We start from the raw sequence: 15786 nt of genomic DNA, 5'->3' as shown, positions 1-15786 counted from the left end.
AATAGGAAGGACCTTTTTAAACAGAGCAGCACTGATTTCAATATGAGCATGACATTTTTAATAGAGCAAATGGTGCTCTTGAACCAGCAGACAACCACAAGCCGATTTCTCTAACTGCAACTCTGTAGTTTTCCACCTCTGGGAGGGAACAGAATGGAAATGGAGATTTTGGTGGTAGGAGGGGAAAAATATCTGTGAGGCCGAGTTGCCATCAAGAGCACACCTGAACCTCACTCAGAACAATCTTTATTGTAGCCAGTTCCTCCTGCTATGCTAACGTTTGTCTCTCTTTATTAAGTTGTTTAAAGCCTCATTTTTATGTCACAGGCGCTGTTTGAAAGATGCAGCCTGGTACTTGTCCCAGCTTAGCCAGGTGATCCGTCCCACGCTTCAGTAACCTGGAAGGAACAACTACACACAGAGGTGAGACTGGAAATCCTCATGCCAAAGATTACATTTTGGAAAGGATATTAAACATTAACTACACTTACCTGGTATTTGTATGACTACAAAAAGATATGGAGTCATTTTGGGTCTTGTTAAATTGCAGGCTTAGACATGGAAAAGCAGCTTCCAGCGATGACCGTTTCCATATGCCAGTTAATAAGCTTTGAGTATTTCACCCATTAATCTGAGTGAACATCCCCTTATTCATCTCCAGCCGGGTCAGTAATGTGGCCATTTCAATTACATGGCTGCAGTGACTCTCTGCTCAGCTTCAAGTGCAATTCAGGATTTTGGGGAGCCTCTATAAAGCCTTGTCATTCCCAAGAGAAGAATGCCTGCAGTCCTAGAACTGAAGAGGCTATTAAGATACTCCATCTCATGTAACCCAGCGTTTAAGCACAAGCTCTGCAGAGCAGGAAGAAAGGCTTCACCTTTAAGAATCATCCATTCCCAAACCCACTAGATTTATGGCTAAACATCCCAACAAGCTTCACATGACCTTCACAGGATGAAGAACTGAGATGTGCATTTCAGAGGGCTAAAAGGAGGAAAAAGGTTTTCACTCTTTGACAAAGTAATAGTTTGCCCAGCCAAAAATATTTTGGGGAAAGTCAGAGCGAGCGCACAGCTGAGGCGCAGGTAAACGCAGCAGCTTCAGGAGCTTCGGCCCATCCTACAGCCATGGATTGAAGTGACCTACCGGTCCTTCTGCTTGGACAATCTGCAGCCAAACTGCTTAGAAACAATACAAAACTCCAGAGCTGTCAACCACTCAAACTAATGTGATCAGTATCCAAGTAGTGAAGGGTTAATTAACAAGAAAGGAAACAGGTCGGTTAGAGTTGTGCAGTTTTATTTGAACAAAAACCAGTGTCGGTATTTTTAATAAAGTCTACATTACACTAAATGCATGTACATTTGTAAGAAGATATCTAGTTGTAAAGAAGGTGCAGGATAATATGTACAATCATAGTCAAGTTAAAAAAATTCACATTTTACATAGATTTGCTTGACAGTTCTATGCTTTCATGGTATATAAATGGTAACCAAAAGAGGTAACAACAACAACCAAAAAACCCCACCACACAAGGAACTTCAGCTGGAGAACTGTATAATGCACTCATTTTTTCAAATAAACTAGTTCACATAATTTTTATTTGTCCTAAGTCAAATTTGGGGTATAATTTTTAGAATTATTAGAATTAACATGTTCAATGAGTATGCTTATGTAAACATTTTTCAAATGGTGCCATTTCCTTCCATAAAAAAATTGTACTTTATGCTGTAGTCCGCTCTTCAGCTTTTACAAATTAGAATTATTACACAGGATGTTTTTCAATACATGGTAAAAATTATCAAACAACAAGGGAGATATGTCCAGAAGACACTTTGAAGCTTTTCAGTCCACTTTCACGACACTGTAAATCTTACTTACAAACCAGAAGCAGGCAAAAAATCCAATAGTCCCTAAAATGAGAAAGTGAAAATGGTTAGTTTATCTTCCAGAGAAAAATCTAACAAATACCTCCCAGCAGGACAGAATATAACATTGCAATCCACCTAACTATCCAGAATAACAGCACTTGTTAAATGTAACAACATACATTCATCCACAGGCTAAGTTATTGATTTAGATCAAAGATGACTTTCAGGACCAGGCGGCTTGATGCCTGCATTTAAACCGCTGACGCCACTATGAACAATAGCCAGCACACAAGCACCATTTAAGAAACTGACTTTTTTACCAACAAAGTCAACACCTACCTGGGTTTTTTAGCTCTACAATAGTTCACAGCCACCAATGAATTATGCACAAAACAAGGCCTTGGGGAAAGTCAGCTGGACCAGTTTTCTGTTCATCGTGCTCTATTTATGCTCAAGAACAGGGAACTTCTTAATCTGTATATCCTGCTACTTTCTTTTGCTAAAGTAATGCTCTGAGTGCTACAGCAGTTGGGAGCAAGCATCAAATGAAACTAGCAGTGACACAAACCAAAACACATCGTTTTGTGTAACGTGTATTCGAGCTGCGGATTTTCTTGCCACAGGTCACTATAGGTAATAAAAACATACACTGGTTTGGGCAACTGAACAAATTCACGAACACAGAAATCCAAAGGCTATTAATTACAGAGACACCTTTTAAAAAGCTAAAAAAGCCCTTGAGCCTGATGGGAGGCTGGGAGAAAGTACCAGTTCAGGCTTGCCCTGTTCCCACACCCTTTCCTGGGAGTCCTGCTGTGGGGTGCCTGGGTAGCACCCCGTCGTCTGGTTTGGTAGAGCCTTCCTTCATTGCTTACCAATCCAGTTCTTCAGTCATCCAACCCAACAGTAGGAGGAAAAAACAAACCCAAATTACCTTCTGGAGTGACTCTGGGCCACATGTCAAGTCCTGTGGCTCAAGTTAGTACAGTACGGAGTAAGATGGAGAGAGGAGATGACGCTGAATGAGATTAGTCTATACCAATTTTTAGGCTGAAGAACAAGTCTGTGGTTTTCATCCCATAGTCACTACGATGAGGCAACCACAAAGACACTGTCCATCATGTTTATTTTCAAATTACTTTAAGAACTTCATATGCAAGAAGACATTGAGCACCACACAATTATTTAAGTCTTAAGCCTCTAAGAAGCGATGCATTGTTCCTCATGCTTTTTAGGGGTAAACTGCCACACAGATGTTAAGCCTTACCAGTTTAAAAAGTAAAAAAAAGGGAAGGCCTCAGTTTCAACTGAATTCACTCAAAGACACAGCGACACGCCAGCCCTGTGACAGTCCTCAGCAGCTACACTTCAGGCACTTGCAAGACCAGGCACTCGGCTCCTCCAGTTTTACATTCATCCCTTTCTGTTTGTACGGCCCACGTTTCACGTCAGCACCAACTTCTTCGCTACTTCATTGTGACTGGTTTATCAACTAGGAGGTTCTTTATTAAGCACTTGTCTTTTCCACATTCATTACATTTCTGTCTTTCAAACCACATCTACGCGTTTGATAAGTGAGGAACCTGTCTGTGGATGCTTATTATCTATACGCCAATTCTTGTGTTCTTCATGCTACCATGTATATTTGCAGTTAAGGGCTTTTTGACAGCCTACTATTATATGCCACAGATTACCCTTTCCCTCCAAGTTTGCAGTTATCATCCTCTCAAACAGTAGGAGACGGCAGATTTACTGCTGTTGATAGGAGATCACACACCAACCCCAGAAAGAATTTAATTCCTTTGTAGGCTTGACATCACTAAGTCTTCGCAGTTTATGGTCAATTCTCCCTCCTTCCTACTGTGTCCAATACTCCAATATCAGCATTGTTACTCTAAGCCTTACTCTCATGTTGTTTTTCCTAATAACGGTTCTCAGCATCTGCTTTCTAGCTGTTTTTATAATATAGCCCACTTTGAGCCTTTTATGGTTTTGAAAGCAATGTTTCTTCCAAATGTTTAACAGATATCTTAAAAGTCTATCTGCTGTTCTAGAAGAAAATTGTAATATCATAAAAATTTATAACTTTAACACAAGAATGAGATTTTCTACAGTTTTCTGAGCATGACATAATACGGGAACACACTCCAAATCCACAGTATTTTCCTCCAATCCTTGTCACTCTGAATCTTGCCGATATACCAGCTTTCTAGAAAACATGGCCTCATTTGTAGCAGAATCTGAAGACTTCATACTGTGAACAATCATTTCATCTATAAACAGATTTTCACAGGTTTCAGTAACATTGATTTTCAACTTCCCTCCTAAAAAAAAAGTCTGTTAGCAAATAAAGTTTAAAAAAGGAGCAGGGGGTACTTGTTTTTTTATCAGAAACTGTTTCAGTGTAGCAGAACTAGACTATGACTGTGTTTCCTAACACAAGCTGTAAGTGGTAATGTTTGTCAGACACGAGATTTGAACCACGAATGTGTAAGCTCAGGAGACAAAGACTGGACAGATCACCAAAACACAGCTTTATGTAGTCAGTACCTTCCCTGGGACCAGCTTCCTTCTGTTGTTACCTTCACATCAATATTTCAAGCTTACTAGTATTGTAATTTCTTCTTCCCTCCCATGAACAAAGGTCTCCTACAAATTCCAGATGCAGACAGCTCTATGGACCAGAAACTTCAAAACGAGCATCAAACTAAGGACCCCAAAAGAACCTCTCTTAAACAGTATACTTGATGCTCAAAGATCAGAACAGTTTAAAGGTGCTGGCAAAATCACAACTAGGTTGAAAACCTACCTCAAAAATCCAACTGCAGATTTAGAAGGGAGAATTAATCACAGCAAATCAACTAGGTGGTTTTAGTACCTTTTTTTTTTTTTGCAATAACACAGGCCAAACACTCAGACTAGGAACTTCCAAAAGCTCAGGTCAGCACAGACTTGTGTTGATGTAACAAAAATCAGTATTAACAGACAGAAATTAATGTAAGCTAAGGAAACATTATTCATACGCTGCTTTAAGTTGTACTGCTGCTTTACCTACAGGATTTCTTATGGTACTGTAGCAAAGAGCTTAACTTTTTTTTAGAAGGTAAGCAGTACAGTGCCTGGTTCCCCTGAAATTCAGTGGTTTTTCCACTTCAGACCTGGGGGTGCTTGTGACTCCCTGAACCACCAAGAGGTCTAACAAAAGGTAATTCAGTCAAAAAGCTTCCAATTTTCTATATATATGAGTAAATATCCCAATCAGAAAGGGATCTGCAAATGAATAATGACTGGGGAAGAACAACTCTAAACTAGTTTGGCTTGTTTGAAAAATCTAGTTAGAATATGTTTTCTACATTTTATCCCATTTCACAAGTTTGCCATTTGTTACAAATTTTAGCACTTTACACAGAAAAGCATCAACATACTGGATCTTTAGGCCAGTGCTGAGTGTAACAGGTTCCCAGATTTCCTTTATAACTACTTTGAGTAAAGCTGATCTCAAGATAGACAGAAATGCATGATAGGTTTCCTACAACTGTAGCTCTACCCAGCAGAATTGCCATTATTAGTTGCACTAGTTACAATACAACCTTGCCATCCCAAGTAGCATGGCTTGAAATGTGTTTTCTTGAAAAGCAAACTCAGCTCTTCAACCTTGAGCATTTTTCAAAGTACATCTTGTAACAAAATTAGAATCATCCCTCACTTAAAACATGCCTCTCGTTAGAATAGTAGGACTACTTCGGTAAGCTTTAGATAAAACCACCCTAGGATTTTGGTTGTATTTGTTTCTTTTAAAACACATTCGAACTGAAGCCAAAGTTTTGAAGCACTATCAACACTGAGCATGCCTCTTCAGCTTACTGCTTCACTGACAAACTAGTTGAAAGAGCTGAGATCTCTAAAACTATTTTCTGATTTGTCTAAACTGCTTTCCATTGTAAAGTTTTTACAGCGTTCATATGCACACGTCTATCAAACACCACAGCAGAATGATACCAAACCTGACACCAATTCCTTCAATGAGCCTGTAAAGTCTGTTTTAATCTAATATTACAAATTACTTTGGTGGGTAATGTTTACTTCAACCAATACTAAACACTCACCAGCTTAAATTAAATGAAATAGCATCTTAACAACATACATTTAAAATCTCACTTTTGCAGGGTAGACCTCTATTTTTTCCCAAGTGGATGCCCTTCATATTTTAAGATCCTGCCTTTCTAAATAACCCCTACTAGTCTAGAGAACTGATGCCATCCTGCAGCCCACTGTACATCACAGATCACCCCAGGGAGCTACAGCTAAAATATCATTTTTGTGGGGACTATTTAAAATTCAAAAACCCAGTGGTGAAGATGTCTCAAATAATTTCTCTAACCAAGATGCAAAATGTCAAATACATCCATTTATATTTACTAGGGAGACACAGATGCTTCAGTTGTTTTTTTTATCTTTTTGTCCTACGGTTTCTATACTGTAGAATACTCTGGTCTGCAATATATACTACCACTCAGCAACAGTTTTCTTATATACAGAAAGAAGATCACAAGCTAGCATCTAACTGGATAAGGGAAAGTTATTAGTAAACTAGTTTAAATTCAAAATTAAAACAAGGATTATCGCACATAATAATGCCAAAATACATTAAGCAGACTGTTCTACTCTATTCATTTCTCCTAGCTTTATTGTTTAATGAAGAAAAAAGAATTCAAAGCACGAACAGATTGTAAGAAAGTAAATAGAAAATGACTCTGCACTTGGCTGATACTTCTTATGTACCTTAAAAGCTCTCTGTATCATACTGGTTTCAATCACCGCACAGTGGTGGGTGCTTCAGAATCTCAGATTCTAAACACAATCTACCCAGAAGATCAAAACTCAATTTTGAAAATGGCATTAACTCACAAGTGAAAATGATGTTCAAAAATAGAGGTCACTGTAAAGCAACATGCTTTGACTACGTTCAGCATTTTTTCGCCTCCTAGCATAAACCACATGTAATCACATAGCTATCCCCCATTCAACCACACTTATTATTTCTTGAAAGATTAGCCACAGTTGGTACGTTAAAATAAAATTGCCTTCTTTGGGTGTATACATTAACTATTAGACTTTACCAGTCAGATTATGTTATTGTCATTGTTGCCATACAAGCATTCAGCTCTTATTTACTTATTCATTATGATCTCTTTTGTTACGTCCAAAGTGACATGACACAACGCCACACAGGAAGTATTAACACTGCCCTTTATATTTCTGTCACAGTTGCTGAGACCTAATATGCAAAAATAGAGAAAACCAAAATACCTAGTGCTAACTTAAGTGGAACACACCAAGGTCCCATTTTGGGAACACACATATGGGAAGAACACTAGTACTGTGTATAACATGTAAAAGCTACGTTAGCAAATTCCCTCACCTCCATAAACTTCTGAAGGACTGAACCTTCATTTTCCAAAGCAAGTGCTATTAAGGAATATTTTTACACATAGCTTTGCTTGAGTCATCTATCTATAACAGCTTACATTTCAGCCCAAAAAAGGTAATTATCAAACTAATAATAGGAAAGAAATTTATGACAGCATTTTGCATTAGCGAGGATTTATTACACACTCCATATACTTTCCACCTTTCTAGTGACTAGCTATTCTATTCAACTTAAAAAAAAAAAAGGACCACATAGCTAGCAGCTTTCTTCATAAACTACAAATACAGCACAGCCACTGCTAGCGTGTTTCTGTGATTCTGTGATTCTATTAAAAAAAAAAAAGACACTGCAAAAGTAACAGCAGCAGAGTTTATTATTGTACTTTTGGGGCCTTACTGGCCTCCACATCAAGAACGCCAGGATCAGCACATCTGAAGCTTTTAATACCGTTTCAGCAGCTGCCATGACAATTTCAATTATCGTTTTATATATGAAAGGGATATTTTTAATTCTACCAATTTGCATCTTGTAAGTGAAATTGAAATTGGCAGAACAGCAACTAACCTATGCTAAAACCCAGGCACACATTAACATATTGCTTTAGTTTAAAAGTAATTAAAACATTTTACACTATAGTTTGTTTGGTTTTTTCATATATATATTTTATATATATATTATATCTATATATTTTTTATATATAAGATATAATATTTTTATATATAATATATTATATATTTTATATATATTATTATATATATTTTTATATAATATATTATATATTTTATATATATTATTATACATATATTTTATATAAAATATATATTATATATTTTATATATATTATTATATATATTTTAATATATAATATATATTTTATATATATTATTATATATATTTTTTATTTTATATATATATATGAAACAGACTATATCTGGAGCTTGTCTGTTTTGCCAGGATTTAAGCAGGGTTTTAACTGTCAGCATGCCAACTTCTAGGATTGCCTTCTAATAATTAAAAAAATTAAATCCTCCCTTTTTTGCCCACTTCTTTTTAAAACCTTTTTTTAACTTTCTTTTGAAGACAGGTCTAAATAACAAACAACAATAAAAATCTAGCAATAAGTGCCAGTTAATGTTATTAAATATAATTTCTACAGAGTACCTGCTCTTTTCAAACCCATACAGTAGTTTTCTTTTGTGTTTTACTATGAACAGTGCTATTTTGCCTCATGCTTGACCAGTATCAGAAGCAATAAAGATGAAAGAGGTCCTTCTCACTGCTGAACTGACAAACTTTAAGTCTGATGCTAAGACTTACTTTCATTAATTATTTTAGCCACTCTTTTTTAACCACATCACAGGAGTCAAGTGTTACACTGCATAAAGCAAACACAAAGTAATTACAGCAGGTTTTAATAATGAGGTAGAAGATGTTAAGAAGTAACAATTCAAACCATCATGCCATCCACAAAGAGATCCTCTATTACAAATCTTAGGAATGAATAGAAAGGTTGGTTTATGGAACAACCCGTTATATACGAACAAGCATTTTCTCTAGTTCTGTCACTGCCACACATCATGACACTAAGCACAGTGATACAGAAAAGATCCGACTTCATGTGTTTAAACCCACATATACAACAACAGCAGTATGATGAACAGGAATACAAAATGCTCCCGGCTATTTTTAAGGGCCAGTACCCTTCAAAGAGCTTCTAATTTCATCTAACACATGGTAAATCTGGCACAGATTTCACATCAAATGAACCTCAAAATTAGAGTTTGAGCCAAGTGATTATGAACATTAGAGTAATTCTACAGAAGACACTTAGTCTGCACAAGAAAAGTTGGACTACTAAAAATGAAGAGACATATTCAAATAGGTTCCTCCCGTTAAGGTACATTACTGCCACTAAGAAGTGGTGCCTAATGAGCAGGTAAGACCATCTCTAACAGTTCAGAGTTCTCTAATGGCAGCATTCACTTCTTTCCCCAGCACAAACCTGGTTCACTCACTGAAAACATCTTTTATTCTCCATATGCAGAGTGCTATCTCTCTAAAGAGCTTCTAGAACCAATTTTGAATTCTAGAATTAAGTTAATCTTGATATCAAAGTGAACAAGAACAGCACTTTGAAAATATAGTGGTTTGAACTCACTGCTAATATAATATTCAATAAAGGAAAATTAATTACACTATAAATAAATGTAGTTTCAAGTTAGAAAAAACAACTTGAAGAATATCTTCTTATGTGTGGTGTCACAAACCAGAAAAGTAACACTGTCTGAAGAGTCATGAATTGTATTAAATGTTTCAGATAATCTAAACTTCACCTAATGTTTCTCATTTGAAAAACAGAACTCCGCACATTCATTTTAGTTTGAGCACTGTACTTACCTGTGAAAAGGAAAAAAATCAAGACCATGATCATTGTGTAACCAAAGTATAAAATGGTGCTAGCGGTTCCTGTTATCTGGAGTTTAGAGAAGAAGTAATGAACTGCATAGATAAAGAGATAAACTGCTGTAAAGCTGCTCGTCAAGAACGATCGCCACCACCAATGATAATCCTGAAAGAAACAATTAACCATTCACTAAGAGACATCACATAGAAAACAGAATATAAATAAACTGGTTAAAAATAACATTGTCTTATGAAATACATTGAATTCTTCAAAATTTATCTAAAAAAAAAAGAAGTCCAACATTGCACATAGCTACTTTTTTTTTCCTTTCTCAAAGTCAGCTGTATTGCTTCCATGGCAAACATGAAAATATTAAAGATCAAGGCTGTTTATTTTTGCTTATCTGCTGCAAACAGTGGATTTTGAAGCAAGACACACATTTCTGAATAGACAGACATGTCAGAGGCTGACAATACAATCCATTCACAGAGTCCAGCACATCGCAGTATCTATGAATACCTCAACTCTATTTCTAACATCTTCCAGCTAAAAGTAGCACCTACATCAAAACTGTACTTTTTACCTCTGCACACAGATGGAAGTAGCACAGCAAAACTGTAGCCTCAGAACATGTAATTAGAAGAATTATAAAAACTAGGAACAGGAATCCAAACATGTAGTACATCTGATGAGACCTAAAATAAAAAAAAGCACAAGTCTCATTTTTGGTTAAAGGTCTGAGTAAATCTACAGTGTTACATTGCCAGATGCTAAGCTAAAACAAAAAAACCACCAAAAACCAAACACACACACACCACTGGGGTAACTTTGTCTATACTGCTATTGGCTCATTCATAAAAAGTTTTCTTTACCTGAATGTACTTTGTAAATACACATTCATTTAAGCTAGCAGTAATACAACCACTGCTTTATAGAGCAACACTCAAAGGCTTCAGTTACATTTCCCCTGCAATTACCACCTATAAAATTTCATAGAGACAGTTACGGACAGTTTCCACCAGAGATGTTTATCACTTCGGGTCTCTCCGAGAGGACTTTTCACTTCCCTGACTCTTGCATCACCTGTACTCTTCCCTAGTTACAAGTCCCACTCGTTCCTCCTCAAGCAGCTCAGCTTTCCAGGTGTCTCTGCACCTCATCACTAAACCCAACCAGACACTCCTCCACTCCCAGACTGTCCCTAGACCAAGTCTGACTCCAATCCAAGGGCAAACTAAACACAAAAACACTCACAAAAATAAATTCAAGGCAAACATGCTTGTTTACTTTTAATCTGGTGTCTTTCAGCTAAGGGAAGTAACCGGATCAACTCTATTGAGTGATGATGACAATTACTGCAGTGTAAAATTTGACAGAGGGAGTGAAAGGTGCACGTTCCCTCCATTCTTCCCTTCTGTAGGAGAAATAATGACCAACAATTTGGGAATTCAGTAATTCCAACTCCAAAAAGCCAGAGTGTACCCTGTTTGTCAGCTGAATGCATTTTCCAGCACAGCTGTATTACACAGTTTCTACTTTTGCTGAGGACTAATATAAAAGGCTAACATACATTTGTGTTTAAGAACTGATTTTAAAACCGTTCTGTAAGAAATCTTAACATAAACAGAGGACACCTTAAAAACTTGGCACCTTCAGGTTAATATTTTCAACTGAACAACACTATATTAAACATTTCGTATTTACATTGTGAAACTTAGGAAAGACTGCACTGGTTTAATTTTCCATGCACCTGCTTGATCAGATTTTGACAAAATTTAGGAGTGGTGTCGATGTTTCACAGGGACTGGAATCTCTGTTTTGCAGAACATCAAATCCCAAGATCATGACCTGATTCTGATTTAATAGCTGACCATATTACTTTCCTAAATCACAATATAGTTACACACCAGATTAGGGTCCACCTAACCACAGCAGCGTGAAACCATGTTTGTGCTGTTCAGAGCTAGAAAGATAAAACAAGGCAACAGGACTCTAATTTCACACTTTGCAGTTGTCAATAAGAAGAACTAGTTTTATAAGTCCTAAGCACAGGAATATATATGCAGACAAAAGCCTGTAAGAAGATTAAAAAAAATTTAAATTGGCTTATTTCTTAAATTAATTGGTTTGGGATGTTCAAACTTGCTGTATGTTTATCATTGAAACAGCATAACTAGAACAACAAGAGTGATACTCACCAAATGCTATTCAGAATGAAAAAAAGCTGAATAAAAATACAGCCAAATGGCAAGATACCACCCATTATGATACCAGGCAATGGTTTTGTGAAAAAGGACTGTTCCGGAATTTGGCGAGGAATCTGGTTTGTACGAACTGGATGTTCAATAGGCTACAAAAGAAATTAATATAATTAAAATATAAGTTGTTACATCATAAATAAGATTACTAGTTTTCCCTAACATTAGCATCTAAAGATTCGATAAACATAACGTTATTTTCATTCAGAAACCATCACAAGTTACTAAACCAAAAAACTACAAACTTGATATCTATCATTAGGAAAAAACACATACGCTTTAGACATTCCAACTATTGGTCAGTAAGCAAGTCAGAGCACAAAGGAAAGAAATCTGTTCAGTCATTAAAAAAAAAAAAACACACCAACAAAAACCACACACACACCAAAACACCACAGCCTTTTTCTTAGTTGTCTGGCACTATCTCAAACTGAAGTATTTCTGAAATGCTACTTCAAAAATGAAAGTGCTGAGGTATTACTGAAGTAGAAAAGGCAAGGAAGACCTCCAAGAGCACTATTAAATTCTGATTCTAGTGAATGTACACAAACAAAAGTTTAATGTGACATTATGTGCATATACTCAGTTTCAAAATCCAAGTGAAACATCACTTTACAATCACAGGGCCATAGATGGTTCAATCCAACCAGTTCTTGCATGCTTAGGGATTCAGTGGCTCAACTATGGAGGACAGGTGTATTTCTGATCTGTATTCACAGAGCCCTACCTTCTCTTTGAAGCCAAAATATGCACCAACAAAGGTTAGTGGGACTGAAATTCCAAACCACATAGCTAGGATAGCAACCAAAGTGCCAAAAGGGATGGCAGCCGAGGATCCTTTCACCCACAGAATGAGATTCATAATGAAGAAATCAGCAAAGACAATCCTGAAAAAAGATCAGAAAAAGTATTAAAATATTCAGGAAAGAATAAATGCCAGTTAGTATTAAAAAAACCCAACAAAAACAAAACCAACCAAACAAACCCCTCCCCCCCCCCCCCAAAAACCAAACCAACCAAACCAACAAAAACAACTGAAACAACACCACACAACCAACAACACACAAACCAGTCAAAAGTCTGCATCAGAAAAAATGTAGCAATCTTTCAATCTTTTCTTGCAATCTTTCATTCCCTAACAGTTCCACTCACTTTCAGCAATAGTGCAGTTAACATAAAAATGCTTACAACATCCAACGCCTCCAGTGGTAAAGCCACTATTTAAGCAAAGACTCTGCACATAAAACCAAAAAGTAACAGAAAGATACCATTGCAAAAATCTATACAGAGTGCTAAAAGATAAAATAAAGAATAGAACAGACAATTTCAGTTGGAAAGTACCTACAATCCTCATCTAGTCCAACTGCCTGACCAGTTCAGGGCTGACCAAAAGTTAAAGCACATTATTAGGGGCATTGGCCAAATGCCTGTTAAGCACTAACAGGCGTGGGGCATTGACCACCTCTATAGGAACCCTGTTCCACTGTTCGACCACCCTCTCAGTAAAGAAATGCTTCCTAATGTCCAGTCTAAACCTTCCCTGGGCACAGATTTGAGCCATTCCCACGTGTCCCATCACTGGATCCCAGGGAGAAGAGCTCAGCACGTCCCCTCCTCCGGAAGCTGGAGGGAGTAATGAGATCGCCCCTCAGCCTCCCCTTCTCCAAACCAGACAAGCCCCAAATCCCCAGCTGCTTCTCCTAGGACATTCCTTCCAGCCATGTCACCAGCTTTGTTGCCCTCTTCTGGACACAGTCAAGGACCTTCACATCCTTCTTAAATTGTGGAGCCCAGACCTGCACACAGCACTCAAGGTGAGGCCGCACAACACTGAATACAGCGGGACAATCTCCTCTTTTGATGGGCTGGTCGTGCTGTGTTTGATGCAGCCCAGGACAGGGTTTGCACTCTCTTACGTGAAACACCTTTCCTATTATTACCTTTATAGGTCCTTTACAATCAGTAAATTCCCTCTGAAAAAACACAGTGACAGCAACATCTCATATTTAGGAAACCACACATCACTCACAACAAGTGTATACCCTGCCGCAGTGTGTGTCACAGCAACAGGGTAGCAGAAGGGTGGATTAAACAGGGCTCTTCCCTACAACAAAAATCTTTGTATTAACGCCTCATGGAGTTACACAGTTAAGTAGCCCGCACCTTTGGAGAATTTAAATAAAGACTGCGTCAGTCATGACATGTCTCCAGAGCTGTTCAGAACTCCAAGACACACGAAGATTTCAAACATCTCATTCTGAAAACAAAGCAAAAAGTACTGCAAAGGAACCTCATAAAAGAGCCTGCTTGAATTGCCATTATTCACGGATTCAGAGGTATCACAGAAAACTCAGCCTCAGGAAGGGCCCATGCAAAGTGCACCATTATCTGGGTTTCGTTAAAAAAGTGGTCCTGCGGCAGAATTTGCACTGCCCTAAAGCAAACATGCATCCTCCACTGTATTTAATTGAAAAAGGAAGAAGGAAGGATTAGAGCACTAGGCAGGCTCCTTTTTCCCTAGGAGAGGCCTTACACTTGCCAAAGCTGTTTGGGGGAATAGACTTGTTAAATAAGCACAACCAAGCAACCTCTGGTGTAACCATCTTGTTGAACAAAAAATAAAAATCAAATCCATTTTAGAAGTCTTGCTAATCTTTATCATCTGCTCAAACTCATAATACACACCCCACTTGCCCCCTCCAAAGTTAGAAAAAAACCCCTGCAAATATGAACTCCCATCAGTCTACTGAGACTATATGGCCTTAGGCTGTTTATGATATTATGCAAATTCAGTGAACTAGCATAGCATAATCAAGACATCTGTTCCTGTTTTACTATCCCCAATCATTTTACTTCCTCTGTGAAACTTAATTTATTTGGGAGTTTAAATGATCAGCATGATATTTCTTCCACCAATAAATATTTTCTTCACTCTCAAGATAATATCTAAATGACAGCAGGGAGACTGATGCACATTTTGTTTAGAAATAAGATTCCCTCATAGAAATACCGCACTCAGTAGTTATCGAATGCATTACATTTCATTTGATGAAATTCTACTATACTCAAAACCAAGCCATGTTTTATTCATTCTGGGCTTTTTTGGAGGGAAGAAATACCTTAAGAAATTATTTATAACCTTTTCCTCAACTTTTGCCAAGGACATTTGTCAAGGGATAGCTCCACGTACCCAAAGTTGCAACTAAGAAATACGGAAAACTTGCAGAAGAAATTAGTCTCTGCTCCCTTTCTTCACTGATCTAATTCTCATGAGATGTCTTGAGAGCTATGAGAAAACGAAAGGGAGGAGAGCTATCACCCTTCCCAAGCACGACAGTATTGGGCACAGTATGATAAACACTGCAGCCATATCCAAAAATGGACACTACCTACATTTATATAAGATGATTATAACCAGTTTAAGAGGATCTCTGCATTATTCTCACTCAGAAGCACACTTAACTTCTACTGTATGGTATAGCTGTATGTAACTATTTACTTTAAAGAAGTCATAATTTCTTGTATCTTTTTCAGTAACATAGTTCCAATAAAACGCTGATACTAAAAGGTAATAGAGATTCTCCCCAAAGAGCCGTTTCTCCCTATTTACAGAAGTGCACTACAGACACTCCAAAGTTGCCCCCAAACCATGCACTTGTAACAAAGTGACCACAGCCATTACCCGTTAAAACAGGATTACCTGGAACACACCAAGTGCTGTGGTACCAAACTGGAATTACCCCATCACTATTCCTAATGTTCTGGTGTGGTGATTCTCAAAGGCTGTGACACTACCTTGCAAGAGAGTCACATCATTCCTC

At 37.5% G+C, this 15786-nt stretch overlaps 1 protein-coding gene across 1 annotated transcript in view; it reads right to left on the bottom strand.

Annotated features, from left to right (window-relative positions):
• Nucleotides 1-1283: 1283 nt before the first annotated feature.
• LOC135993454 (transmembrane 9 superfamily member 2-like) overlaps nt 1284-15786 on the bottom strand; it is a 33998-nt gene continuing 19495 nt past the window's right edge. The window contains exons 13-17 of the mRNA XM_065643343.1: nt 12693-12852; nt 11906-12057; nt 10291-10402; nt 9701-9872; nt 1284-1914 (exon numbers count right to left, since the gene is read on the bottom strand). Of these exons, the coding sequence (XP_065499415.1) occupies nt 1847-1914; nt 9701-9872; nt 10291-10402; nt 11906-12057; nt 12693-12852 (664 nt within the window). The 3' untranslated portion in view covers nt 1284-1846. The remainder of the gene's footprint in view (nt 1915-9700; nt 9873-10290; nt 10403-11905; nt 12058-12692; nt 12853-15786) is intronic.

This window comes from Caloenas nicobarica, chromosome 12 (genome assembly GCF_036013445.1).
Source record: "Caloenas nicobarica isolate bCalNic1 chromosome 12, bCalNic1.hap1, whole genome shotgun sequence".
In the NCBI taxonomy this organism is placed as follows: Eukaryota; Metazoa; Chordata; class Aves; order Columbiformes; family Columbidae; genus Caloenas; species Caloenas nicobarica.
This window is presented reverse-complemented; position numbering and strand designations above follow the sequence as displayed.